This window comes from Aspergillus glaucus (genome assembly GCF_001890805.1).
Source record: "Aspergillus glaucus CBS 516.65 unplaced genomic scaffold ASPGLscaffold_2, whole genome shotgun sequence".
Lineage (NCBI taxonomy): Eukaryota > Fungi > Ascomycota > Eurotiomycetes > Eurotiales > Aspergillaceae > Aspergillus > Aspergillus glaucus.
This window is the reverse complement of record NW_019170454.1, coordinates 564,107-588,813: the sequence shown is the minus strand read 5'-3', so window position 1 is coordinate 588,813 and position 24,707 is coordinate 564,107. Positions and strand designations below refer to the sequence as shown.

Here is a 24,707-nt window from a genome sequence, read left to right as displayed (position 1 = left end):
CCCTGAAGCCGTCTGTCTTCTGCTCTCTCCTCGCTCTCTTCAGACGGAAACGGTCACCACCAGCTGTAACGGCCTTTTTTCTGCCGGCGCGTTTTCTCCCTCACACACTCACTCACACTCTCCTCTCTCCTGTCACGTCCCATATTGCCGCGCAAACAGCACCGTCACAACCGACGAGCTAACAAAAGAATAATCTGGAAAGGGAAGAGGGAAAGAAAGAAGGAAACACAGAAACGCCAGAGACGCGCTAGTCGAACGTTCCCCCGGTGCGCCGTCCGCTGCTTCGCCGCCTGCTTCCGTTTCGGTCCGACTGTCTATTATATTATTCTGGAAAAGGGAGTCGGATTGGACTCTGGTATGTTTTGTTCTTTTCCTATTCTTTACGCTATCTCTTTTCGCTGGTTGCTCTCTTCAATTCCCTTCGCACCGTTTTCCCCTCACGACCATTACCCATTTGTCGGATGATGAATCCTTCGGAACAACTTTGCGACAGGCTGGCCTTCTCTGGTTCGCCATCGCATCAATTCCGCATTAAAAACGTGTCGTGGTTGTCGCGATGATTCAAAATGGTTGCGTTGACATGCTGATCGTGGTCCGCTTTAGCTTGTAGTGCTGCGACTGGTCTGCAGCACCAAAGGATGTCGTAGCTGTCCCATCACGGCCACCTTTGTTCCTCGAATTGAACTGAACACTCGTGGGAGTGACGCACTTGGAACCCTCCAACCGAACAAGAAAATACAAACTACCACCGGACCATGCCATTCCCCGACATGGAGCAGTCACTTCACGACCTCCCAGCGGAGAACGACGCAGATGCAGACATGGACCAATACGAAGATACCTCCCCTGACCCTCCGACGGAACAGGAAATGAACGGGCCGGAGACAATCGCAGAGGGGAAACAAAACGCCAAAGCCGTTCTCGCGGCTTCAGGGGTGCCTGTTTCGGAATCAAGTCACGACGCGTCCACACCGAACTCCCAGTCGAATGGCGCCAACGGCTCAGCGAAGAAACGTTCCCGCGATAGTTCCGCTCTACCTGTGCGCGTTCGAGAGACCCCGCTAGATAAGGTCCGGCTCGAGAACTATGTCAATCGGGAGTTTGAACATTCAGCAGCGGCGGCTTGGCATAATCCGACTCGGGAATTGCTTCAGCAGAAACGTGCAGAAAGAGATTATTATCTTGCCGTCCGACGCGAGACCCAGATGAACCCGGGGGCTGTATATGGTGTTGGCTATGAAGGATTTGGGAATGTTCGCACGGATTCGCGACATCCGCAATTATTATATCCGGGCAACCGTCGTCGACCAGGGAATAGGAAGACGAGAGAACTGCGCATCCCGCGCAAAGACATGAAGATCCAAAATGAGCAAACCGAAGATCTGGTACCAATTCGCCTTGATATCGAGTGGGAAAAGCTTCGAATCCGTGACACCTTTACCTGGAACCTTCACGACCGTGTCGTCTCGCCTGATTTATTTGCGGAGAAGATGGTAGAGGATCTGGGTGTGCCAATGGAGACCTGTCTGCCTTTGGTGCGGATGGTTTCGCAGAACATCCAGGAACAGCTCTCCGATTACTACCCTCAATTATACATCCAGGAAGACCCCATCGACCCGCACCTACCGTACAGTGCCTACAAGAATGACGAAATGCGCATCTTAATCAAGCTCAACATCACCATTGGCCAGCATACTCTCATCGATCAGTTCGAATGGGACATGAATGACCCACTCAACTCCCCCGAGGAGTTCGCAGCACACATGACCAAAGACCTATCTCTATCTGGCGAATTCGCGACGGCGATTGCCCACTCCATCCGCGAACAGTCGCAGCTCTTCACCAAGTCCTTGTATATTGTCTCCCATCCGTTCGACGGCCGCCCCATCGAAGACCCCGATCTCAAATCCTCATTCCTCCCTACTCCCGTCCACTCTCCATTCCGTCCTTTCCAGGCTGCCAAGGAATTCACACCGTACTTGTACGAGCTCAATGAAGCAGAACTGGAGCGCACAGAAGTGTCGATATCTCGCGAGCAACGCCGACAGAAGCGGTCGGTCAACCGTCGTGGTGGTCCAGCTCTACCGGATCTGAAGGATCGTCAACGAACTATTCGGACTCTGGTTGTATCATCGGTCATTCCCAATAGCGCACCATCCCTCGAAGACAGCAATCTCTTCAAACGGTCAGGCTCAGCCCGCCATAGGCGCGCCATGGGTCAGCGAGATCTTGGCGATGAATCTGAAGAATCGGATAGTGATGACTCGTCGATTGGGTCTCCCGCGATTGGTCCTAATCTGGCACAAGGTACTGCGCGCACAAGAGGCATGAGAGGTGCCGCAACCGCAGCTCATGCTGCTCTGCGCGCCAACCTCAACCCCTCCGCTACACCAGAGCCCCATTACGAGCCTAGGGCTTCAGCACGGAGACAAAACTACAGGGAGGAAAGTGTCGAGGAGCAGGATTCGCTCATCGTGAAACTCCGGGTCCCTCCATCGAAGTTCCGGCAATTCCTCATCCGTGGACCTCAGTCTCTGCCATCAAACGTACCCACATCGACACCGGGCCACCTACGCTCGCAACATGGCACGCCTCAGGTCCAGACCCCTACACCCAGCTCCACAGCCCTCCCATCTCAACAACCACCGCGTAGTGCCTCGGGATCGCAAACACCAGCTCCTCCACAACAACTCGGAGCAATTGACGCGATTCACCCTCCTCAACCAGGCGTTCCTGGGGTGAGTATCCACCGCCAAGGATATCTAAATCATATCCCATACTAACATCTAATCCAGCCTCCACCACCTACCTGGCTCGCCACAGGCCTCGCACAGCTCCAACGCTCATACCCTAATGACTCTTTCGAGGGCATAATGCGCTACACCGCCGTCGACACCGAAACCATGCACCCCGTTGCCAACTCTGCAAACACACCCGCTCACAGATTGAAGTATCAATATCTTCCCCGTATCCGATGCCACGACTGCCCGGGTAAACTGTACACACCCGGTCCGGGGATGACAGTTGACAACTTCGAAGTCCACCTCCGGAACCGGCAACATAAGGAACGGGTGGAAGAAAGACTTGCAAAGGGTGGTGCACCTGTGCCTGCACCTGCTGCGTCATAATCTATTCATGAGATAACCTTTTCTTATACTGCATTTGCGTTTTTTGTCACCGCCATCTCCCGTTATTACAATTTTCTGCTTTTGCCTGTTATTGGTTCGCTTGGTGTATAGGATTCCTTCCAAGCGGGATGGTCTTGTAATTTTCTTGTTTACCTGTTCATGTTCATTAAACACTCTAGTGACATTGGGGTTCTTCTCTGTTTGGAAAGGCGTAAATATATCCTTCTGGATCTTTGACGGGAAATTCCAAACATGGACATCTAAGCAAATAGACTTGGCAGGATTAGTAGTTTCATGAACCAATCAGCGTTCGGCAGTGACATACTGGACGGGTATATAGAACGGCCAAGTACAATACTATATGGCATTTGGATTCAAACTTGAAAGGTGTACTAGAGATGCTCGTCCGTTCTAGACTACTATTCGCATTAAACCCCTATCACAGCCTCAAACCCAGTCCGGCGGTACACCCAGGCCTCCGCCGTCTAACAACCATGCCACCACCACCAACCCTCACCCCTCTTCACTCCCTAGCCCTCCCCGAAACCGATGACGACCCAACCATCCGCCAAAAACACCGCCCCTTCCTCACAACCTCACAACAACCCACTCCAACAGCAGCAGAGAACCAGGAGCATGACTGGATCAACACCCTAGAACTAAACACAGCCCTATCCATAGTCCAGCAAGATCTCCATAAACCCTCATCCCAAGGCAGACTGAAAGTCCTCGTGCTCTACGGCAGTCTACGACGCAGATCGTACTCGAAGCTGGTGGCCTTTGAAGCAGCACGGATTCTCTTCCGGTTGGGCTGTGATGTGCGCGTGTTTGATCCGGAGGGGTTGCCGGTTAAGAATGAGGTGGATGTTGGGCATAATAAGGTGCAGGAGTTGAGGGGGTTGAGTACTTGGAGTAATGGGCATGTTTGGGTTTCGCCAGAGCAGCATGGGAATTTGGTCAGCCCTTCCACCACACCCTCCAGAACTACCTGGCGATACTGTAGCTAACAAAAGAGCACAGACCGCCGTATTCAAAAACCAACTCGACTGGATCCCCCTAAGCACCGACAGCATCCGCCCGACGCAAGGCCGCACGCTCGCCATCGCCCAAGTATGTGGTGGCTCGCAGTCCTTCAACGCCGTGAACTCCCTCCGCCTTCTAGGCCGGTGGATGCGCATGTTCACGATCCCCAATCAATCGTCGATTCCGAAAGCGTACACGCATTTTCCGGCGGAGGGGGAGGTGGGGGATCAGAGGATGCTGGCTAGTGGGAATCGGGATCGGTTGGTGGATTGTATGGAGGAGTTTGTGAAGTATACAGTTTTGATGAGGCCGCATTTGGGGCTCTTTGGGGATCGGTTTAGTGAGCGGGAGGAGAGGAGGGTGAAGTCTTGATAGTATTGGATTGTGATAAGGTAGCTGTAGAGAAGGGTGACAATGTATTATGCATGAGGATTCCAGCATGTATCCTGATTGCTTCTCTTTAGCCCACCTTCCTTTCCCCCTACAAGCCCAGGCCTACTCAAGAAACCCGCAACTCCTCAATAAGCCCCTCAACCCTCCCCCGAATCTCATCCCTCACACCCCTCACAACCCCAACCCCCTGGCCGGCAGGATCCCCAACCCGCCAGTCAACATATCGCTTCCCCGGAAAATAAGGACAAGCATCCCCACAGCCCATCGTGACAATAACATCACATTCCTCAACAGTTTCGCGCCCAAGGACCTTCGGTTTCTGATCCGAGATGTTGATTCCTTCTTCTAGCATGATTTGCACGACGATTGGGTTTATGGTGGGCGCTGGGGAGGAGCCGGCGGAGTGGACTTGGATGGTGTTGTTGGTGAGGTGGGTGAGGTAGGCTGCGGCTATTTGGGAGCGGCCGGCGTTGTGGATGCAGAGGAAGAGGACGGTGGGTTTGGGGGGCATGGTGATGGTTGGGGTGGATGATTTCGCAGGTTGTTGGAAGTTGGGAGGTGTTTATGTGCTCTTTTTCCTGTCTATATACGGGCTGGGGTATAGATCCGCACATTTTGGATGAATGTCACTCCTGTAATGCTATTGGCTGGAGGGAGTGAGAGCGGCACAAGAGACTTATGTATAGCATCGTAAATCAACTAAACTGCAACAGATCAAATATGTAACTGGCGAAGAAGTAAAGAAAAAGAAAGGGTATAAATCTCAATTTGACAGCAACAGCAACAGCAACAGCAACGAAATCATAATAGCGAAAAGGCAAATGAGGAATCCGAAAACGAAGCAACAGAAATCGCCGAGCAAACGAACAAATAACAAAACCCATCATACATACAATTGTCGTGCTCTGTACGGAGTATAGAATAGAAAGAAGTCACTCTGGACACATAACATAACCTCAATCATGACTGGAACACGGCGCAAACGATTCACCGTCGAGAAGACCTCCTCGTTGGTAAACTTGTCGAACCACCTTTCTTACTCGCAGCGGCTTTCCCTCGTGCCTTTGAAAACTTCGCCGGAGCAGGTGCAGGTTCAGGTGGTGCCTCTTCCTCAGCGGCATCGGCGTCTTCTACTTGTTCGTCACCGTCATTGTCATCACCATTTTTAGATGCCTTCTCTTCTTCGTCTCCGTTTTGGTCTTCAGCATCGCTGCCATCTTGTTCATTCTCGTCATTGTCTTCACCATCATCTGCTTCTTGTCCCTCCCAATCATCCATCTCCTGATCATCTTGATCACTGTCCCGATCAGCATAACTAACGCCCTTAGCAGCAGTGCCGCGGCTACTCCGCCTCCGCGCAGACGACTCCTTCTTCCCGGCTTTCCCACCTTCATCAGACGACCAGCCATCTTCATCTCTCTTCTTCCGCTTAGGCGCCTTGGAAGGAGTAGTGCCAGACGTCCTCCGGGCAGCTCGCGCCGTCTTCTGGGTATCCGACTTCCTTCTCTTAGTCGCGCTAGAATCCCCATTCGCATCATTGCTCTCGGGCTTCCGCTTCTTAGCCTGGCCCTGGGATCCACCACCCCGTGGTTTCATGACATTTTTCACGAAACGATCGAGCACGTCGTCGAGGTCGTCGGGGAGGAAGTTCTTCTCGGCTACTTCCTGCGCTTCGCGGTGGCTGCTCATTGGTGCGAAGAGCGAGCTTGAGACTCCCATCTTGCCTGGGTAGGTTTGGAGGATGTTGGTGCCACCACTTGCTCCGCCGAATTTGTGTTGTTGGGAGTAGATGTCGGCGAAGCGGCGGATGGTTGCTTGGGCTAGGTCTGAGAGGGTGTGGAGATTGTTGGTGATTTCGTCGGATTTGGTGATGCCATCACGGGTTTGCTTGACGCGCTGGGCGACGTGGAAAATCAGCGATAGATTTCGCTCGTTTCCAACGGCGGAGAGGTAGAAGAGGATGTAGCGTGCGAAATCGGTAAGATCAGCCACTTTAGTCGATTCATCAAGGTCCGCAGGCGGGTAGTCAGGGTGGTAGGCAAGAAGAGACAAGAGGCGGGAGAATATCGACTCCATAACCATCTGCTGCTCATTCCGCTTTCCACTGGCCTGGACCTGCTGCGCGAAGTATGCCGCGCGAGACCGCAGCCAGGTGAGGGTGCTGTCTTTCAGGTTCACATCCGGTTCGAAAGCAAGCAGACACGGAACGATGTACCAACGATGGCTCAAATACGAGTTCTGGACAAGCTTCTTCTTAAGCTGTTCAATAAACCCAATTCTCACGAACGGGATCCGATCCTGGGCGACTAATGAGATCGAGTTGAAGTCTTGAGGGGCAAGCAGGTGATCGCAAAGACTGTGGGATGCACAGAGCTTGAGCAGCGCTTTGGCAGCTGCCAAACGTAACCGTGGCTTCTGCGTAGCCGGTGTGTCCTTCTTCTTGGACAGCTCACCCTCATTAGCGACAAGTTTGTTCAATGTGGTATAAACAGGCTCTGCCTGCGCACGGAAAGCCACCTCGTCCTCGGTGCTCTTCTTAGCCCGGAGACGGTTGACGATGATCTTCAGCGCCCATTCCTTAGCAACAGTTTCCTCGTCAGCAGAATCGGACCACTTGTAACCAGAATCCGATTCGGGAGACCGATTTGAGAGGAGAATCTGGTCAATCGCAATCGAGACAATAGCGTCTTTCTCCTCATCTGCTTCCCGTGGTGCGAGATGGTTCAGCTTGGACAAGGTAGCCAACTTGGTAAGGAACCGATCAGAACCATAGGTCCAGTTTGAGACACACTTCTGCAGCAAATCCTTTGCATACATTTCCTTTTTCTCGGTGGTTGCCATGAGAATGGTAACGGCATGCTTGGCAGCACGAGGCGACGAGCTGTAGAGTGCGTAGTTGGTCAAAGCCTGCAAGAATTTGCGATCTTTAGGAAGCTTATCGGGAAGCTTCTTCGCAAATCCAGAGCAGGCCTTCAGGATTTCCTCTGTACCGGCATCGTTGCTTGACTTCTCCGTCGGCGCTTGGGACTCCAAATCCTTACACATCTCCTGGACCTGTGCTTCAAGCACGGCAGGATTGCGCGACGAAATCTCCCTCAGCATCTCCTGTGCCGGGTTTGCCAGCCCATTCTCATCTGTTCGCGAAAGACTCATAATCGCGGGAATGTGGCTCCTGTTGAAGATGAGAGAACTGCTGCGGTATAAGAGCGGCGTCACAGTCTCGAGGAGCGTGGCATTGTTCGAGTTCTGAACTCTCCTAATCAGCTCCTTGATCGCCTTAATGACAGTGCGGTAGTCAGTGTGTGCGGCCATAGAAAAACGGAACAGCTGATAGTTTCGCCGGTCATGCACCTTGGCGAATTTCCAGAGATCTGCTGGTGCCCGCGATGAGTCGGGGAAGGCCTTTGCCAGGGCATCGACCATCCGGCCGAGTTGAGCCTTGACTTTTGCCTCGTCTTTTTCAATCACGCCGCCATTATAATCCTCACAGGCTTGGAGGTACATTGTCATGAGCGTCCTCATAGACATCTGTCTAGCCTGCATCGCGAAGAACACTTTCTTCGCCTTGTCATTCAACCCTGCGAGCAAGGTCAGGATACGACGGGCCCGGATCTTATCAGTATCAGTTTCGCTGTCGCCCTCTGAAGCCTGTGACTGTGATTCCTTTTGCTTTTGCGACTGGGTCGAAGTAGTCCGAGAAAGTTTGGACTTGATAGGAGGGTAATGAAGCGGAATGAGAATCTCAAAAAGTACATTATCAATCGTAACATGGATGTCCGGGTCATTGGTGTAATAAGCATCGAAGATCTTCGATGGCCCATCCTTGAGCAGAGAGACCACTTGCTCATTATTCTGCTCGATCTCGCCTGCCGCGACGGCCCACATTCGAGCTATAGCCTTCATCGCATGCTCCCGGACCTGGGGTTTCCGGTCCTTGACTCGTTCTGCAAGAATTGACAGAATCGAGTTATCGGATGAAAAGCCTCCGTTGAAGCCAAGCTTGTAGACCACGTGAGAAAGACCAAAGATACCAACAGCGTCCACGGCTGCCACACGGACCTTCTCATCAGCGTCACGAAGCATCGTTGCCAGGTTCTTGATTAGCGTCTGTTCCTCGCCTTCACTCAAGCCCGAGCCACCAGCGGATGTTAACAAGATCCGCCCCACAACGATTGCCCAAGCTGCCCGGACAGAAGCATTCTTGTCGAGACGTCGGCTCAAGAAGCTCTCGTAGGAGGACGAGTGGGTCTGAGAAAATGGCTTAGGAGAAAAGGGTGTGAGAAGAACGCTGGTCTGAGGAGTCAATTGCTCATACTCCGCCAAGGTCACTGGGGGATATGCGGCTGGGTCCATTGGAGGCGGAGGGGGAGGACCAGCAACCCCGATGCCCGCCGTAAGGTCACCGATAGTCTGCGTGGCTAACAGACGTAGCGATATCGACTCTGCTGAGAGCTCTGCCTCCAACTGCGGGACCACATTTTGCAGTACCTCCGGACACGCTCTCCAGAGCTCGCGGATCAAGCGATGTGCTTTGCTCAGCTCCTTAATGTCCTCACCTTCTTCGTCGGAATCATCGAGGTTGGGTCTCCGATTCGATTTCGAACCGTTCGCGCCAGCGCCAGCCGAAGCATCGATGATGACGTTGTTGAAATACTGACTGATATGACTCGTCATGCGATCCGGACAGGCTTGACAGATGGCCTTGGACATGTTATAGGCAGGTGGGTAATCCTTCAACAGCAGCGTGCCCTGCTTAGCATCAATTGGCGTATCCGGCTTCTTTCCTTTCTTGCTTGGGTTTTCGAGCGCACGGGGATCCACGCGCAGGTACTGAGCCACGATGATATCCACCACCTCAGGCGCTAGAACAGGCGACTCATCGATAACCGTCACAAGGAGCCGTGTCATGTCGAATTCCACATTCTTGGCAATCTCTTCTCCCGTAGACGCCTTGGACGAACCCGAGACAATATCAAAGCAGGTGGTAAAAAGCGGCACAATTAACGAATCCGGATGGTCGAGATCTGTCATAAGCACCACACTCTTCACTTCCGCAAGAGAATTCAAAACGTAGATATGCTGAGCATTGTAAGGATGCGACGGATCCGCCAGCGCCGGAATAATCGACGACACAATACACGTAAAAAGATCCTACACCACCAAAGTCAGTATCTCGCCCGGAGAACAAAACTCCCCTAACCCAATCCAATTTCAATCCAAGAGCATCCCCATACCTTAAGCTGATTCCCCGTAAACGGCGCATCCGGCGCACAAAGCCTCAAAACATCCACAATACAACACCCCACCCATGCGCGCACCCCTTTATCCCTATGCCCCAACAACTGCGGCGTCGCCAACTCCTGAGCAACCTTGGTCAATGACCTCGTCTCAACTTCCTCCTGCTCCATCTTCCTCAGCTCCCCCGCGAGCGTCTGCAGCCGCTGCAGCAGATCCGCAATGGGGATCGCGGCCCGGCCCACGCGCCAGGTAATCGGTTCATTGAATTTTAGTTTGCGGAGGCCGCCGCCGGTGGATATTCTTGGTTCTGGTTCTTCGGGGGTTCCTTCGGCTTCGGGCTGGTCCACGACTTGTTCTTCCGCCGTTGTCGTCGTTGTCGCGGCCGAGGGCCCTTGACGGGTGCGCGCAGGCATCGTGGACTGGACGGGCGAACGAAGCGCGGGGAATGTAGCGGGATTGAGGGCGATGGTTGGGGTTTCTTTTTAGTACACCATGTGAGGTGGATGTGCAGATGATAAGAAATGTCGAAACTTTAAGATAGAGGATGAAAAAGCTGAAATCTAAAGATAGAAGAGACAAATGAGGGAAAAAGACAGATGAGAAGGAGAGGTGGAGGGGACAAGAGATAACCGGTATATGGCTGACCGCCTGCTACAAATGGACCGACGCGTCGCATAGCGTGTTTTGGCATTATTATACACAAATTGCACAATCTGCATAACTATGGGTATGGGTATTATTTTCTATTTGCTATGCCATATGCATATTATCTATAGACATTAGGTTTCATGAGAATATCAGAACGCCATGTTGTGCTCAACAGTAATAACAACAAGGAAACATATTTTCTTTTTTTTTTTTTTTTTTTTTTTTTTTTTTTTTTTTTTTTTTTTTTTCAGTCATGATTAGAGACCAACGCGAAGGGTATCACAGCTTAGGAGTGTACTTGCTCATAGCCCGAATGCGAGCTCCATAAAAGAAGAAGAAAATCGGAATCGGAATCATAGCAGCAGTAATAAACCCAAGCAAACTCGACGCCCAGTTCACCCCCAGATTATGATACATCTGAACAGCGAAGAGCGGAAATGCACCACCCAGCGTACTCCGAATAAGCGTATTCGCCGCAATCGCAGAGTTGGCAAACATCAGATACACATCGATGATATAGTTGAGACCCTGCATGAAGATAACCAGGATACCCATACCGATCGGGACACTGGCGATTACCTGCGGCACCCAGCTGACATGCGGGTTCGAGGTCCAGCCGAACCAGAACAGACCGGCGGGGAGGAGGACGGAGGCGACCATCATGGGGACCAGGCGTTCTTCGGGGATGACTTTGCCGTGCTTCTTAAACTTGCGGGCGAAACGGGTCTTTGTTTGCCAGATGAGGAAGGCGACGCCGAAGAGCACCCCGACTAGGATTCCGATGAAGGGCAGTCCGGCGACACCTTCGTTCGTCCAGCCGCGGACTTCCTGGAATGAAACGGGGAAGGCTTCGAAGAATAGGTACAGGATACCGTAGATGACGGCGAGGTAGATCGTGATAAGCATCAGGATCGGTTCGAGGAAAAGCATCTGCACCGGACGCAGGAGGTACTTCCAGACGATGTCCTTCATAGTCGGCCGGTTCTCGTCGAGGACGGCGTGCAGGGCCCAGTTTCCGGTTTCCTGGCGAAGACGGGCGGCACGACGCTGGTGAAGGACTGGTGCATAGGTTTCAGGAATGACGAAGAAACCGAAGATACCAAAAGCAGCCGAAGCGATCAAGGTAATCCAAGCTGTCCAGCGCCAGCCGAGGTACGATTGGGTAATGAATCCACCGACAATGGGCCCTGTGACTGTCAGACCATGTTGAGCAGAGGGTTAGATGCAGAGAGGAACTTACCAAGAGCAGGACCAACGAAAGTGGCCGCAGAGAACATAGCAATAGCCACAGCACGATCCACAGGATCCCAAAAGTCCGCCAAAGCACCACCAACAACAGCAACAGGCGAGCAACCAAACACACCAACAAAGAACCGGCACACCAGGATAGTCTCCAGATTCTGAGCCACAGCAACAGGAATCTGGAAGATCGCAAAAATCGTATAACCCATGAACAATGGCAACCTGCGTCCATACAACTCAGACAACGGCGACCAAACAAGCGGACCAACCGCAAACCCGAACACCACCAAACTAGTCGCCAGAGTCATAACTTCAGTCGAGACATTGAACTCCTCAGCCGTCACCACAGTCGCCGTCGAGAAGACACTACTCGCGAAAGTCATCCACATGGTCATCGAGGACATGGTCATGGTGAGCAGCCACTTGCGCCAGAGCACCATGTTGTGAGGGTTCTCTGGGTCGTCGGGGCCGTTCCAGCCCACGAGGTTGGGATCGCTTGCGGGCTCGTCTTTTGGCTTCTCATCGTCTTTCATGGCGTCCTTTTCTGGGTCTTGGTTGGCGTCATGTTGTTGTGCTGTTTGGGCGGACTCGGAGGTCTTGGGGATGTCCTCCGAGGAGGGCATCGCGAGGTGGCTCTCGTGACTTAGACGGGGGGTTGGAGCTGTCGAGTCAAATGTGGCTTGGATATTGTTGTCAGAACCCATGCCTAACAACTCTAATTTCTTTCCCCCGATTGTCTATTGTCAAGTTTTGTTCAAGACACAAAGACCTTTGTCTGTATTAGGTAGTAACAACAACTAAACAATTCGAAAAGATAGATAAACAGGAGGGGTATAAAGTAGTGAATAACAACACAGCAGAATCAGGTAAGAGAAAATCACGAGGGGGTAGTGAAAAGATTTTTATACCATCGACTGGCATCATTCAGTGGGCCTGTGAGTAAATAGGCAGCCCAACAAATCTTAGCAGCAGAAAAAAGGAAAAACCTCCGACCTCAAAAGCTGAACCAAATAATCCACTAACACCCATACATAGTATGGAAACACCGTTATTTCCGTCCATCTCTTCACATTTGGAGTGCTAAATCCGAACGATTGGAGTCCGATATGCCGAATACTGATTACACCGGTCGTCCATTAGTCAAAAAACGACAACCCCCAAACCCTCCGCAAAGATGGCAGCGAATAAGAGCAGTCAGGGATTCCGCTATCCGTGCGGTGTGATTGCGGAAACGACGAGCCTTATGCCCTTATGCCTGTATGTAGTGTTGTCTGCCCTGCATGGCTGACACCAGATGGCGATGGGGCCGTTTCGCGCTCGCATTTCGGGTGTTCCGAACACCGATGGAATCTTCACCAGTGAAATTTGCACCATCCGCGGTGTATTCGGCAAGTGGTTGGTCTTGGAAATCCCGACTGGGCATTGCAAAACAAATTTTTAATCTGTTAGCCTGCCCTGTGCGTCATTGATCCGTCCGAGTCTATCTGCAACGGATCTCTGCTGAGATGCCCTCTATGGAATAAATATGTTGGAGTTCTCTCCTAGCCCTGAGGATCTGATATGAGTCGCAAACGCATGTTGTATACTCTCCAATCTCACACTAGCAGTTTCAACAAGTCAGTCAAAAACAAGCCACAATCGCGCTATGATTCAAGGATGACCAAGAACCTTAAAAGTACACGCTTGTCCCGCCGCGGCGCAGCTGACCCAATGGGTCCCGGTGGGTATGGGGGGTCAAGCCAATACTTGACTATTTCTTCATTTGGGTTTGTTCTCGGGGTTTTCTCGAACGCAGTGGAGATGGAAAAATAACTACATAGTTATGTAACTATGTAGTTAGTTAACTAGTTAACGTAATCTATCACCGAGCTGGCCAGCTGGCTGCGCCCTTTGAAGCCTTTCTCCCCACGAAATTGATATATATTATCTATAAAAACGATAGACTATTTCTCAGGGCATTTAAGCCGATTATGGCCTGTTTTACCACATGTGCTGCAGGTTGGTGGCCTACGCAGCCTGGAAATTGGCCGGCGTGCTTCCTTCACTATAGCCTCCTGTTCTTGCGCTTTTTGCAATCCTTGAGCACCTTTCAGGCTCCCTCCAGCCTGTATAAAGGCCATAGGAGCTGCTTGTTTCTGCCTTTGATGCTTATTTTCCATGCGAAGCTGGTGGACTTCATGTTGCAGTAGGATGGCATTGTGCATGGTCATCGCCAGTTACCCATTCACGATTCCCAGACTGTAAGGCTTTGGCATTGCTTGCCCGAGTCTCTGAGCCATATATAACTTTGGCTGTGGATATCATGTCCATCTGAAATCCAGTTTCATCCATATTGTAGATATCTTGCTGAAGAATTCCATATTTTTCAATAGCATCATGGAAGCGCTTATACCACCCCATAATAAGCTCTGGATCTTCACATTTGGCATGCTGGTAGTCATATTTTCAGCTGTATTCAGAGGAGAGTTCATCATGGCGTCAAATATACCGAGTCACCTAACACTCGCCCACATAGGCAGTCTGGGAGGATAGCCGTGCAGACAGTAATAACTGTGCCAAAGAACGTACAGTGGAGATTTGTAGAGGTAGGCTACGCTGGCCCATATCAATAATCCATTATGAGTGTCTTTTCTTCAGTAGGTGTCAATTTTCAGTGATTGGCAACTGATTTCTTGTGGCATGTGGTTCCTTTAACCTGGGTCTTAAAAGGTAGAGAGAGGCACATCATATGCCTTTGCTGCTTTTTTTTTTTTTTTTTTTTAATGAAAAAGAACCTTTTTAAAAGCTTCTAGAGCTAATTTCATGCGATCTTCTTTTGAATTATCAGCCATGGTTGTGGTTGTGGATAAATTGCAAATATGAATAGTAGGTGGTCGCGGATGTGGCTAGCTGGCCAGCTTGGTGATAATTTCCATAACGTAATCATCCCCCGAGCGACGAATACCACCGAGCGACGAACTTTGTATGCCCATGCATTTTTCAAACTGCTATAGCTCAACAAACACCGCGTTACTTATGCTTATATTAGTTATGTCAGTGGATCATATAACTAGTTAAAATAAATAGAGATCAGTCTTAAATACACACTGTACATCAAAATACACCGTAATTTATTTTATTGGTGCAATTAAAGTAGTAGGTCAATTAAAAATCCGTACGCAGACTGCTTATTATCTAGAAATATGCCATCCAAGATATCGAGTGAAAAAAAAAAAAAAAATTTGCTAAGCTATAGCGGATTGAAAATGCTACTTTATATAGGAATACAAAGTTCGTCGCTCGGGGGATGATTACGTTAGTATCATTTTTTCTTTAAGATAGTTATGGTTTTTCGTTTGACAAATGATGCTTTGTGGTGGTCTCTCTCAAGTCTAGATGCTGTCTTTAATTGGCCTAAAACATAATGCAACAATGGCATCGGCAAAGAAATACATACGTTTCTGTAGGCTATACTTGTCTGTATATGAGGATTAGATCACTACGGACAGCAGGATATATATATATCGGCAACCACACCCAAATTCCACGATAACGTAGACTTCAAAGATATCTCATTTGAAATCTGACAGAGAGTTCTAATTAAAGGATATATATTGGAAATTGAGAAGATGTAAATGACAGATAGTGGTCAAACAGTACCACCGTGGCTTCAACTGTATTCCTAAATATGCAACCAAGGAAATCATCCTACATGGTATAAACGCCAGTCCCAATCCCAACAGCCCAGTATATGCTAGCCAGACCCGCTGACAATTACCTATGATAACGCCTTGATATATACCACAAACCAGATATATCACTTAGAAACACCATTAAATGCAATAGAAACTGTTTCATGAACTACCATCCGCACTAGATTCGTCCTTCTGCTTCTGCTTCCTCAAGGAGGAAATCGCTTTTTGCACTTCTTCTTTCGCAACGGTTGCAAGGTCCGCTTTCGCGTCGTCTTCGAGGGCTTCTGAATCACCCGCTCGTTCGTACAACATTCGCGAGATAGATCGATTGATGTCCGTATATTCATCCTTCGAAACGTAGTCCCGGCGATAGTATGGTTTCAGTGCCTTTCCCACAAGCCTCTGGATGTCCGACTTCACACCCATGGATGGGCCGGACCGAGTTGGGGAATTGCTTAGCGATCGTGCTTTCAGTAATTCCTGCGCTGCTCGTGGTATCCGCGACCGGGATCGGCCAGCATCTGTGCGAGACGGAGTCGGCTCGGGTAGATCATTGTTTCTGGAAGTGGATGGGGAGACATCCGGCGAGAATGGTGGAGATGAAGGGTCAGCGGGGGATGAGAGTTGGAGCGGCGATATGGGCCGGCTCCGGGTATATGGCGGTGGGCTGGTGGTGGATAAACAAGGGGATGACTGGTTGGAGGGGGCAGGTGAAAGGGATGGTGATGATGGTCCGGATGTGGCATGATCGACGTTTGTGACCTGACCAAACGGTCCATAAGAGATAGTACTACCGCCTGGAGTGGAGGCTTCATCAACCTCCTTCAGAAGTGATTGTAGGAAACTGGGTTCGTTTGAAGACTCGGCGTTGATTCGGGCAGATGCTTGCGCACCGGCAGCTCTCGAAGACTCGCCATTTTGCGACGCCAAGGCGGCCAACTCTTGTGGTCTACGGGTGCGTGGACGTTTGAGTTTCCGTTCGGGTTCAGTGGGTTCAGGTGAAGGAGACAGCGTAGGCTCTTTTCGCTTCCTCGCCGCACTTGGATCGTTTTCAATCTCGCGGGCGCGTTCGAAAGCATTCCACGCCCTCATCTCCTCCAAAGACTCGGGTTCAGGTGTAGGCTCTCGGGGCGCGCGGGGTCGAGAAGGCCGGGGAGCATCGATATCGAGAAGAGCAGCAGTGTCTCTAAACCGGTGGCTACCACCTTGATGTTCTGCAACCTCGAACCGACGCTGCCATGCTCGAAACTCTCGTTGGTTGGCCTCCTCCCTTCGCTGTTGTTGTAGAGCACGCTGTGCAGCTCTGTCATCATCAAACGGGAAATCGAGGTCCAAGTTGAGATGATCCCAGACGGACTGCCACACGCGGGCCCAGTGAAGGGAGTTCATGTGGTTCCTGGTCTGCAGTCTCCGGAGTTGTGCCCTCGTGCGACGACCTCGACTGTCCTGTCCTCGTGGCGATATTACTGACGAATCAGCAAAAACACCGACAGTGCCCTGTTCTTCACACTGATTGCAGAACCACGGGGTCGACGGTACGGCATCGAGCCCGACACAGTAGGTGTGGGAAGGGACATCGCAGCAATCGCAGAGAAGCAACAGCTCCTCATTATCAGAGTCTCCACAGACCGGACAAGGCTGGAAGTCTGCAACGTCGTCGTCGACATAATCGACAATCATCGAGGGATCGATTTCGGGGACTTGGACTCGGTCCTCGACCGCGTAGGAGGATTGCACGGAACCTACACAACCAACGATTAGCATCTGCCATCAACTATATGATATTCTGTCAACATACCTCCAGGACGGTCACTCAACTGCACGACATTGAAGCTGCGACGACATATCGGACAACTGTTGGCACGTTCAACCCACGGCTTCAAACAGTTGTTGTGCAGGATATGCCCGCAAGGGAGCAACTGGGCGATCAGACCAGGATCCTCAATACCATCGCCAACATTGTCCGCCTTGATCACATCGTTGGAATTGTCCTTCCCTTCGAGATCAGGTCTTGGCACGGGTTCTGGGGTGATAGTACGAGGATCGCTGCTGGCGCTTTCGCCAAGGTCTCCTAAACAGACAATACAGGTGTCGGACATTGACGGAAGGATACGAGCCGAGGTTGTCTGCAGAGGAGGCGAAAGGAGGCATGAAGAGCAACGAGGCGATAAAAGGAGAGGGGGAGGGAGGGAGAAGAAATAAGGCCGAGGAGAGGAGAGAGAGAAGGGTGTGGGGAGAAAGCAGCCGGGCTTTTTGAAGGTGGAGCGTGAATCCAGTCTAACTCAAAACAGTCTGGGCGGCAACGTGACCGGCCAGTGGATGACGCCGTGGCGGTGACCATCGAGAGAAATGCATACTCATATACACTCAAGAGACACACACATACTCTCCCTACAAGTGCTCTCTCTCGGTAAATATCCTAATATATACGTACATGGTGGGTTGCCCTTGCAGCCAAGTACGGTGGATTGGAGGGTCAGATTCCTGCGCAACAGGGAGCATCTGGTGGACAGTCGGGGACCTCGTAAGATGGACACAAGGCACCCGAAAAGAAATGGATTATTCTACGCACCATCATAGGACAGAGCAGAAGGATGTAAAGGAACAGCTGACGTTGTAGCGGTCGCCAGCAAAATCTTACGCCAGTCAGATGGCCCATACCTCATCCTTCCGGGGCGCACAGTAAGCGATGGACTCCCCGGTCATTCGAACGCACATTATAACATCGGGTGGTAGAAAACTCGTTTTGTCCGAAGATTCGTGATTCACAATGGTATTCAATTCATGTCTAGTATCTCGATGACGCGAAGGGGAACCGTCGACTACTCGGTAAAAAGGCGCTGTTCATGACAGATTCCTCAAGATGCCCAGAATCTTTTGAATTTTTAAACGTAAGAACTAAAAAAAATGATCCCATGGTCACGTTTAAACCTCCGCGATTTCTCTGAGACGACGGATGGTCGAGCGGGTGGCAGCGGCGGCGGGTGTCCTGCAGAAGCACCATCGGTCAGTAACAAGTCCAGTATTTCAATTCGGCATCCTCCTGCGTGTTGCTGGTCGTGATATCCCAGTTCAAGCCAAGTCCTGAATCCAAGTAGTATCTCCGACCGCAACACAGCAGGATAAACCGCCATCTCATATCCCGTAGGTTCACTTACGAGACAGTGTAGGCACCACCGGCGGTAGTCTTGTTGCAACCCTTGCACTCCCAGATACCAACAGCCTTGCGCTTGACGGTGTTCTTTCCGCAGAAGGTGCAGACGTAGCGGGAATGCTGCTGGATTTCCATCTTCTTCACCTGCTTACGCAGGGAGGCACCGTATCTGTTATCGAGCCATCGTGTCAACGAAACTGTTCACTTCGGGTTTTTCTCGTTTCGAGATCTCGGTTCTTTCAAATCGTCGACTCGTTCATTCGATTCCAAATGGAAAAATTTTCGAATCGACATCCGACACCGAATTCGTTGCAGGGGAGTCGTCTGGAGCAAAGCCTACCTGGTACCATATTTACCCGTGATTCCGACCTCTGAAATTCAAGTTAGCATATTTTATTCTCTTCTCTTCAAATAGAGCATTATTATCTTCTGTAGGAAAGACTTACTCTTGGTGCGCTTCGTCATCTTGTCTCTGTGCGGCTGTTGAGCGAAGATGGAAACAGTGCGGTTAGGAATTCGAGGCGGCCGCTTTGAGAGTCGTTGTGGGTGCGCTCGCTTAGGGCTCCGCGTCACGTGAGACCCACCAAAGATCTTTACTTTGTGCTATGGTCGAGCAAGAAAACCATGAATGACTGAATATTATCCATTATTTTTAGTGGATATCACACATAAATGCTATCCTAACATTTAATATAAATAATCATTTAAAATGTCTTTAACCTGTTATCCGTAGCAACGCTGAAATCTCTGCCGAAAAGGGTCATGTCACGTGTCACACGTGACCATTCACTACATCATTGCTCGAAGTAGATTTCTCTCCTTGACTCATTATGATTATTGTAATCGCAATTAGTCTTCTTATTTCAGTCCTCCCAGTTCGAATTTTCATCCTCTACTCACTACCCCAAGAAAATTGTCGGTCTATTGCTGAGATATGTTGATATGAGATATGACGTCACAGTCCTATGCTTATCGTCCGCACCAAACTGCCATGACGCATTACTCAGTACTCTGTATTGTGATCGAGAATTCTTCAAGGCGAGCGCAGTCAAATGGAAAACCCTTGGAGGGTCCTTTTAGGGAGACTTCTAATAACAATCCTATTGAGGCTATGGTTACACTAGGTCATTGTACTCGGTCCTTGAGTCGCAACACGAATCACATATCAGAGTGTGCTTTCGAATGGCCAAAATACTTCCGAATAAGTCATGTGCAAAGTGAGGCATGCAACTAGATAGCCCCTGGAGGAAATGTTTGCCAGGGGAAGAGGACTTCATCACAGAAATGAGGAAGCAGTTCAGACGGGGGTGATTGGAAACATAGGAAGGTTAACGATCTTCAAATTCTGGGAACAGAGCTTCGCTTTGCGGACTTCTCGAGTGCCATTATTGATAAAAAGGATCTTTATCCCGATCTTATTTCCACATTGATCGAAAACTTGAACATTTTGGTACCAAGGTCAATTGGACCGCCGACCCGAAGAAAGCGGAAGCGTCCTGGCACAGCGCCTTGGTATGGCTTACCTGGAGATCCTGTCTTCGAATGAGGCTAACCAGTAACAGGACAGGTCATCTGATACATGGACGACTTCCATTGCTGGTACTGTAGTGGTGTGCCCCAGGATACTACCGGAGGTACGTTACTTGCCGGTATCGACCCGGCATCTCCGTCAGGGTTTGCCCGTGTTCAGTACGATATGTTTACCACATATGATCAGAAGTGAGGCTTTTGGAGGACCAGAGCAGGGAGGGTACCGCCGGATAATGGTATTCCTTTGGCGGGTTAATGACAACCAATTCGTTCTCGCCGGGCCTATCTCATCGGACACATTCGCCCGCCGAACAAAAAACCTACTTGAAGGAGTGCATGTCGCTTATTTCCAAGATGGCAATGTATATGAAAGCCCAGAGAACTCGGGCTTGGGTTGTCAGATAGGAAACCTGTCTTTCCGACTCATCACATCCTCAAACGAGCATCTCGCATTCGAAATCCTGAAACGTGATCCCCGTCATGCTCGAGACAATCAGCCTACCGAATCGAAGAAGATACCAGTCATATTAGCTAGCACATGATTTTAAAATACCATATCAGTGAAGAGGACGACCCAGAGATGCCATCCAGAAATGCATTGCACGCATTGATGGATGTGGTAATACAGAGGCTTTCTCGCAACAATGCTAAGTTTGGCTTGAAAATGTAAGTAACCATTCTTAAAGTCCTTCTTTCTGAACCTCTTGTTTCGTTAATTGAGACTATACTCAAAATAACTCCTGTATACTTTCCTGTATCTTCCGCTGCTCTGTATCTTGTTGTCCTCGGCCCCTTCGGTGCCTCAGGCATATATTGATGAAGAGTGATTCCCTATACTTCAAAAATAGATATACTCCAAATAACCCCTCTTTGATATTCACTCTGCACAGAATATACCAGAAAAGAAACCAAAAACATAAACGTGACGTACAAGCCGTCCGAGTCACATGTCCAAAGTATGCCGGCTTGCATTGCCGTTTACGGTTACATGTCCGTCGGGGGAAAACACCGTGAAGTTTCCCCCTGTGATCTGAACCAGAGCTCAAACACAATTCATCCCTCGGCAATAAACAAAGAAAATCATGGCTGCTACCAGGGAATTTGATATTGTGCTCCTGGGCCCTACCGGGTATACCGGTAAGCTCTGTGCGGAGCATATCGTTCAGAGCCTCCCTACGAACCTTAAGTGGGCTTTGGCTGGCCGGAACTTGTCCAAGGTCGAGGGTATCGCGAAGGAGCTGAAGGAGTTGAACCCTGACCGCGTGGATCCTGGTATGTACCTGCTTGTCAGCTAATAAGCATATGGTCTTGTTGCTAACGCGTAACAGCGATTATTGCTGTCCAGCTCAACCGCGAGGAATTGCAGCCTCTTGCGCAGAAGACCAGAGTCGTGATCAACTGCGTGGGACCTTATCATTTGTATTCGACTCCTGTTGTTGAGGCGTGTGTTTCCAATGGGACACACTACGTTGATGCGTAAGTGATTGCTATAAATTAGCCGAACTGACCTCGGACATGGCTGATCTATGTAGTACGGGAGAGACCCCATGGGTGAGGTCCATTATCGACAAGTACCATGAAACCGCCAAAGCAAATGGCGCTATTGTTAGTTGGAAACCTCATATAGGTGGACTAGGTGTGCTAATATACTCTAGGTTATCCCCTCTGTTGGAATTGAAAGTGCACCTGCGGATATCTTGACCTGGTCCACTGTTAAGACTGTTCGTGAGAAGCTCTCTTGCCAGCCCAGAGACGTGGTCAGCGCCATCGAAGAGATGAAGTATGCTCTCGAGTCAACAAATTAACGGATTCCCCTATACTAACTGTTTTTTAGAACATCCGGAGCCAGCGGTGGCACTCTCAACACTATTCTGACCATTGTTGAATCTCTTCCCGCCTCCGATCTGATGAAAATCGCAGACCCTTATACTCTTGTCGCCTCTAAACCATCCCGTCAAATCCCCAACGAGCCCCTTATTTCCAGAATCCTGGGCATCCGCTCCGTGCGCGACCTCGGCACTCTCACCACCTGCCCTTCCGGAACGGCAGACGTGAGCATCATCCACCGCAGCAGTACCCTCATGCCCGAATTCTACGGCCCCAGCTTTTTCTCCCGCCAATTTCTGCGCGTGCGTAACGCATTCGTCGGCGCTGCCATCCACCTAGCCTTCATGGCCGGAATAGCCCTTATCCTCCTGCCTCCCGTCCGGACATTGTTGAAACGCTACATATACACTCCCGGCAACGGCCCTACCAAAGAGGACTCTGTCAATGACCGCGTCGAGTACCGCGCCATCGCAACGGCAGACCAGGACGTCCCGTCCCCGCAGCGGGTATTTGGCAAGTTGACGTACGATGGTTCGATGTATGTCTTCACCGGACTTCTTATGGCTGAGGCGGCGATGACCATTTTGGGCAACGAGGAGAAGGTGAGGAAGGTCTCTCGTGGTGGTATTGTGACTTCGGCTACGCTGGGACAGGAGTTTGTGAATCGTTTGGAGAAGGTGGGGTGTCGGATTGAGACGCAGGTTTTTGACTACTGATGATTTCTTTTCTTTTTCTTTTTCTTTTTTCTTTTTGCCCTATTCTTTTGTCAGTGACGACTTTTCTTTTGATATCTCTTAGCCATAGTCAGATATGCAGCCATGCCATATAAAACCATGATTCCCCTGCTTTCTTGATATTACGATGTATGTCTTTTCTATCTTTCCTCATCACATAGCTATATGAACGATAGTTCCCTGAGTTGCTCGAGAATTGCAGAGCATCATTAGGGTTCGGAAATGCAGAGGTGTTCATTCTAGTCACATGATTACGGATGAAATAACCCCAGTGACTCACTGTCATAAAACAACAACGTACGGTTTTTCAAACCAGCGAACACCCATACGCGATGGCATTCACAAGAATGGAGGGTCCCGGAGCTCAAGTTGTAGACCAGTACCGACAAAATCTAATCCATCGCCTAGATACACTTCGACGGGAATTATCAACCGCGACAGGACTCATGGGCATCATATGGCTTTGCAGCATTGGAAAACTAGAGAAAGCTGTTAAGTTGGCGGAAATCGATACAAATATTCTTAATTTGAACTTTGCTATGATGAGTGTTATGCTGGAACTGGTGTTTAGACCCTGTAAGGACGCATCCTTTCAACCCTTAGCTCGACAGGTTTGGCTTTTTATTAACTGAGTTTTTTGCAGGGACTGATCGTTCTCGTTTTACCGTGGATGAGGCGCCGACTCAAGAGCGTGATAGTTCTCCTGAGGGAGAAGAGGAAGAAAAGGAAGAGGAAGATGAGGAGGATGAGTATCGGACATCGAGAGGCGTATTTTTACCACCCTTGAATGTCTTAAACGCGCCGCTTGCTCCCCATCCCAAGAAGAGGAAGATCTAGTAAGTCTTCGATATCCCCTTCCACGTACACACTGGCTAATCCATTACAGTGCTCCGCGAGAGACGATTCCCGCTGTGTAATCACCGGAGCCGGAGGAGTGGTAGAGACCGCACGCATATACCCCTACTCATTGAACTCTACAGTCCGATCTGAGTCGTTCTGGGACATACTCGACAAATACTGGAACAAGGATGTTGTGTCGCGCCGGAAACGGGATGTCTTCGGAAGCAAGGGCACTGAGGTCTGCCAGAACCTCATCACGCCGTCCACTGATGCGCATGTATACTGGGACGCAGGGCTGTTCGCTCTAAAGCTATTGTCGTTGAGCAATGACAAGAGAATGCTCCGGTTGCAGTTTTTCTGGCTGTGTCTTCGTGACAGATGTGTTTGATGAGAATCTGGACAGGTCAATCTCTGATGCTAAACTCTACAATTTCAGAAATAACACTACAGTCCGCTCGGGTGATGTAATCACACTCAAGACTGATGACCCGGAAAAGAAGCCCCTTCCGAGTATGGATCTTCTGGAAATGCAATGGGTTCTTCATCATCTTACTGCCTTGTGCGGAGGTGTTTATGTTGAGCCAGTGAAATCCTATTCTGACTACGATGATGAGGATTATGATTCCATGGACGAATATGATGATTTCTAGCACAACACAGCAAAACCCGAGAGTGGATTTCTGTACCAATATCCTATAGCAAAAAGCGACACCATTGTCATCGTCAGACAGACATAGTTGACATCTTGACGTGAGATACTCTTAGCACATAAGTATATTTACAATTGAACCAAAGAATCAGTATGACTAGGGCTCATAGAGCAACTAGTTCAACGTACAAGTGCACCGCGTCTCTGGGCTATCGACGTCTTTATCCATCCATCTTTCTTCATATTCTGTACGAAATGCCTAATCGGATCCACCCAGTCTCAATAGTTATGCGAGTTTCCGCCGCTTTGGTCCCGAGGATTATCGCGTGGGAGCGGTTGCTGCCCTCTTTCGAGTTGACATAGTCTTTACCCATTGCTTAGCAAAATCCATGATTAAGAGTAGTCCCTCGGAGGAGCATACCAGTTTCAAACCAGCCCTTCCTTGATAAAAGGCGTCATCGTGATTCTTGGTCAATAAGGCCAGGTACAAAAGACACTTTCGCACGGGGACCGTCTCTGCTGACGAGTCTGTGCTCGCCAAAACTGGCCCGGCGTAACGAAACGAATCATCGTCACACCGTTGCAAGAACCAGGTCTTGTTGTAGGTGTGAAAAAGGAATAGCGACA

General features: G+C 50.0%; 10 protein-coding genes across 10 annotated transcripts; 5 read left to right on the top strand and 5 right to left on the bottom strand.

The window, feature by feature from the left end:
- Nucleotides 1–821: 821 nt before the first annotated feature.
- On the top strand, nucleotides 822–3,128 carry ASPGLDRAFT_117502 (SWI/SNF chromatin-remodeling complex subunit SNF5; the record flags this gene model as incomplete). Its single annotated transcript, XM_022539874.1, has 2 exons — nucleotides 822–2,738; nucleotides 2,796–3,128. The coding sequence occupies 2 exons, from the start codon at nucleotides 822–824 to the stop codon at nucleotides 3,126–3,128; spliced, it is 2,250 nt and encodes a 749-aa protein (XP_022405117.1).
- A 494-nt stretch (nucleotides 3,129–3,622) lies between these two features.
- ASPGLDRAFT_63324 (uncharacterized protein) lies at nucleotides 3,623–4,523 on the top strand (the record flags this gene model as incomplete). Its single annotated transcript, XM_022548644.1, has 2 exons — nucleotides 3,623–4,084; nucleotides 4,149–4,523. The coding sequence occupies 2 exons, from the start codon at nucleotides 3,623–3,625 to the stop codon at nucleotides 4,521–4,523; spliced, it is 837 nt and encodes a 278-aa protein (XP_022405116.1).
- A 127-nt stretch (nucleotides 4,524–4,650) lies between these two features.
- ASPGLDRAFT_21971 (arsenate reductase ArsC) lies at nucleotides 4,651–5,055 on the bottom strand (the record flags this gene model as incomplete). The annotated part of the gene is made up of 1 exon (XM_022543145.1): nucleotides 4,651–5,055. One exon carries the CDS (start codon nucleotides 5,053–5,055, stop codon nucleotides 4,651–4,653), a length of 405 nt encoding a protein of 134 aa, XP_022405115.1.
- A 476-nt stretch (nucleotides 5,056–5,531) lies between these two features.
- Nucleotides 5,532–10,195, bottom strand: ASPGLDRAFT_117447 (sister chromatid cohesion factor PDS5; the record flags this gene model as incomplete). The annotated part of the gene is made up of 2 exons (XM_022539869.1): nucleotides 5,532–9,695; nucleotides 9,779–10,195. The coding sequence occupies 2 exons, from the start codon at nucleotides 10,193–10,195 to the stop codon at nucleotides 5,532–5,534; spliced, it is 4,581 nt and encodes a 1,526-aa protein (XP_022405114.1).
- Nucleotides 10,196–10,709: 514 nt separating this feature from the next.
- On the bottom strand, nucleotides 10,710–12,205 carry ASPGLDRAFT_116332 (MFS transporter; the record flags this gene model as incomplete). Its single annotated transcript, XM_022539764.1, has 2 exons — nucleotides 10,710–11,617; nucleotides 11,671–12,205. 2 exons carry the CDS (start codon nucleotides 12,203–12,205, stop codon nucleotides 10,710–10,712), a joined length of 1,443 nt encoding a protein of 480 aa, XP_022405113.1.
- Nucleotides 12,206–15,505: 3,300 nt separating this feature from the next.
- Nucleotides 15,506–17,445, bottom strand: ASPGLDRAFT_116676 (putative PHD and RING finger domain protein; the record flags this gene model as incomplete). The annotated part of the gene is made up of 2 exons (XM_022539797.1): nucleotides 15,506–17,088; nucleotides 17,145–17,445. 2 exons carry the CDS (start codon nucleotides 17,443–17,445, stop codon nucleotides 15,506–15,508), a joined length of 1,884 nt encoding a protein of 627 aa, XP_022405112.1.
- Nucleotides 17,446–18,254: 809 nt separating this feature from the next.
- On the bottom strand, nucleotides 18,255–18,988 carry ASPGLDRAFT_42003 (60S ribosomal protein eL43). Its single transcript, XM_022545528.1, has 4 exons — nucleotides 18,947–18,988; nucleotides 18,841–18,871; nucleotides 18,505–18,669; nucleotides 18,255–18,335 (listed from the first exon to the last, which is right to left on the bottom strand). The coding sequence occupies exons 1-4, from the start codon at nucleotides 18,963–18,965 to the stop codon at nucleotides 18,272–18,274; spliced, it is 279 nt and encodes a 92-aa protein (XP_022405111.1). The 5' UTR covers nucleotides 18,966–18,988; the 3' UTR covers nucleotides 18,255–18,271.
- Nucleotides 18,989–19,355: 367 nt separating this feature from the next.
- Nucleotides 19,356–20,335, top strand: ASPGLDRAFT_705360 (uncharacterized protein). The gene is made up of 3 exons (XM_022549494.1): nucleotides 19,356–19,717; nucleotides 19,856–20,012; nucleotides 20,063–20,335. The coding sequence occupies exons 1-3, from the start codon at nucleotides 19,450–19,452 to the stop codon at nucleotides 20,106–20,108; spliced, it is 471 nt and encodes a 156-aa protein (XP_022405110.1). The 5' UTR covers nucleotides 19,356–19,449; the 3' UTR covers nucleotides 20,109–20,335.
- Nucleotides 20,336–21,087: 752 nt separating this feature from the next.
- On the top strand, nucleotides 21,088–22,703 carry ASPGLDRAFT_140924 (uncharacterized protein). The gene is made up of 5 exons (XM_022541714.1): nucleotides 21,088–21,302; nucleotides 21,359–21,506; nucleotides 21,563–21,635; nucleotides 21,686–21,810; nucleotides 21,865–22,703. The coding sequence occupies exons 1-5, from the start codon at nucleotides 21,113–21,115 to the stop codon at nucleotides 22,571–22,573; spliced, it is 1,245 nt and encodes a 414-aa protein (XP_022405109.1). The 5' UTR covers nucleotides 21,088–21,112; the 3' UTR covers nucleotides 22,574–22,703.
- A 235-nt stretch (nucleotides 22,704–22,938) lies between these two features.
- ASPGLDRAFT_54491 (HNH endonuclease signature motif containing protein) lies at nucleotides 22,939–24,081 on the top strand (the record flags this gene model as incomplete). The annotated part of the gene is made up of 4 exons (XM_022548083.1): nucleotides 22,939–23,167; nucleotides 23,235–23,359; nucleotides 23,478–23,811; nucleotides 23,882–24,081. 4 exons carry the CDS (start codon nucleotides 22,939–22,941, stop codon nucleotides 24,079–24,081), a joined length of 888 nt encoding a protein of 295 aa, XP_022405108.1.
- Between the last annotated feature and the right edge of the window lie 626 nt (nucleotides 24,082–24,707).

Excerpts from the sequence above, each read along its gene's own strand:
- ASPGLDRAFT_42003 (XM_022545528.1), bottom strand. Across the intron at positions 18,670-18,840 it reads ACGGGTAAATATGGTACCAG|ATACGGTGCCTCCCTGCGTA; the intron begins GTAGGCTTTGCT and ends GCTCGATAACAG. Across the intron at positions 18,336-18,504 it reads GGTGGTGCCTACACTGTCTC|GACACCCGCCGCCGCTGCCA; the intron begins GTAAGTGAACCT and ends GTGCTTCTGCAG.
- ASPGLDRAFT_705360 (XM_022549494.1), top strand. The coding sequence starts at position 19,450 with ATGACGTCACAGTCCTATGCTTATCGTCCGCACCAAACTGCCATGACG. Across the intron at positions 19,718-19,855 it reads CCGAATAAGTCATGTGCAAA|AGCTTCGCTTTGCGGACTTC; the intron begins GTGAGGCATGCA and ends TTCTGGGAACAG. Across the intron at positions 20,013-20,062 it reads CGTCCTGGCACAGCGCCTTG|GACAGGTCATCTGATACATG; the intron begins GTATGGCTTACC and ends AACCAGTAACAG.
- ASPGLDRAFT_140924 (XM_022541714.1), top strand. The coding sequence starts at position 21,113 with ATGGCTGCTACCAGGGAATTTGATATTGTGCTCCTGGGCCCTACCGGG. Across the intron at positions 21,507-21,562 it reads GGGACACACTACGTTGATGC|TACGGGAGAGACCCCATGGG; the intron begins GTAAGTGATTGC and ends TGATCTATGTAG. Across the intron at positions 21,811-21,864 it reads AGCGCCATCGAAGAGATGAA|AACATCCGGAGCCAGCGGTG; the intron begins GTATGCTCTCGA and ends ACTGTTTTTTAG.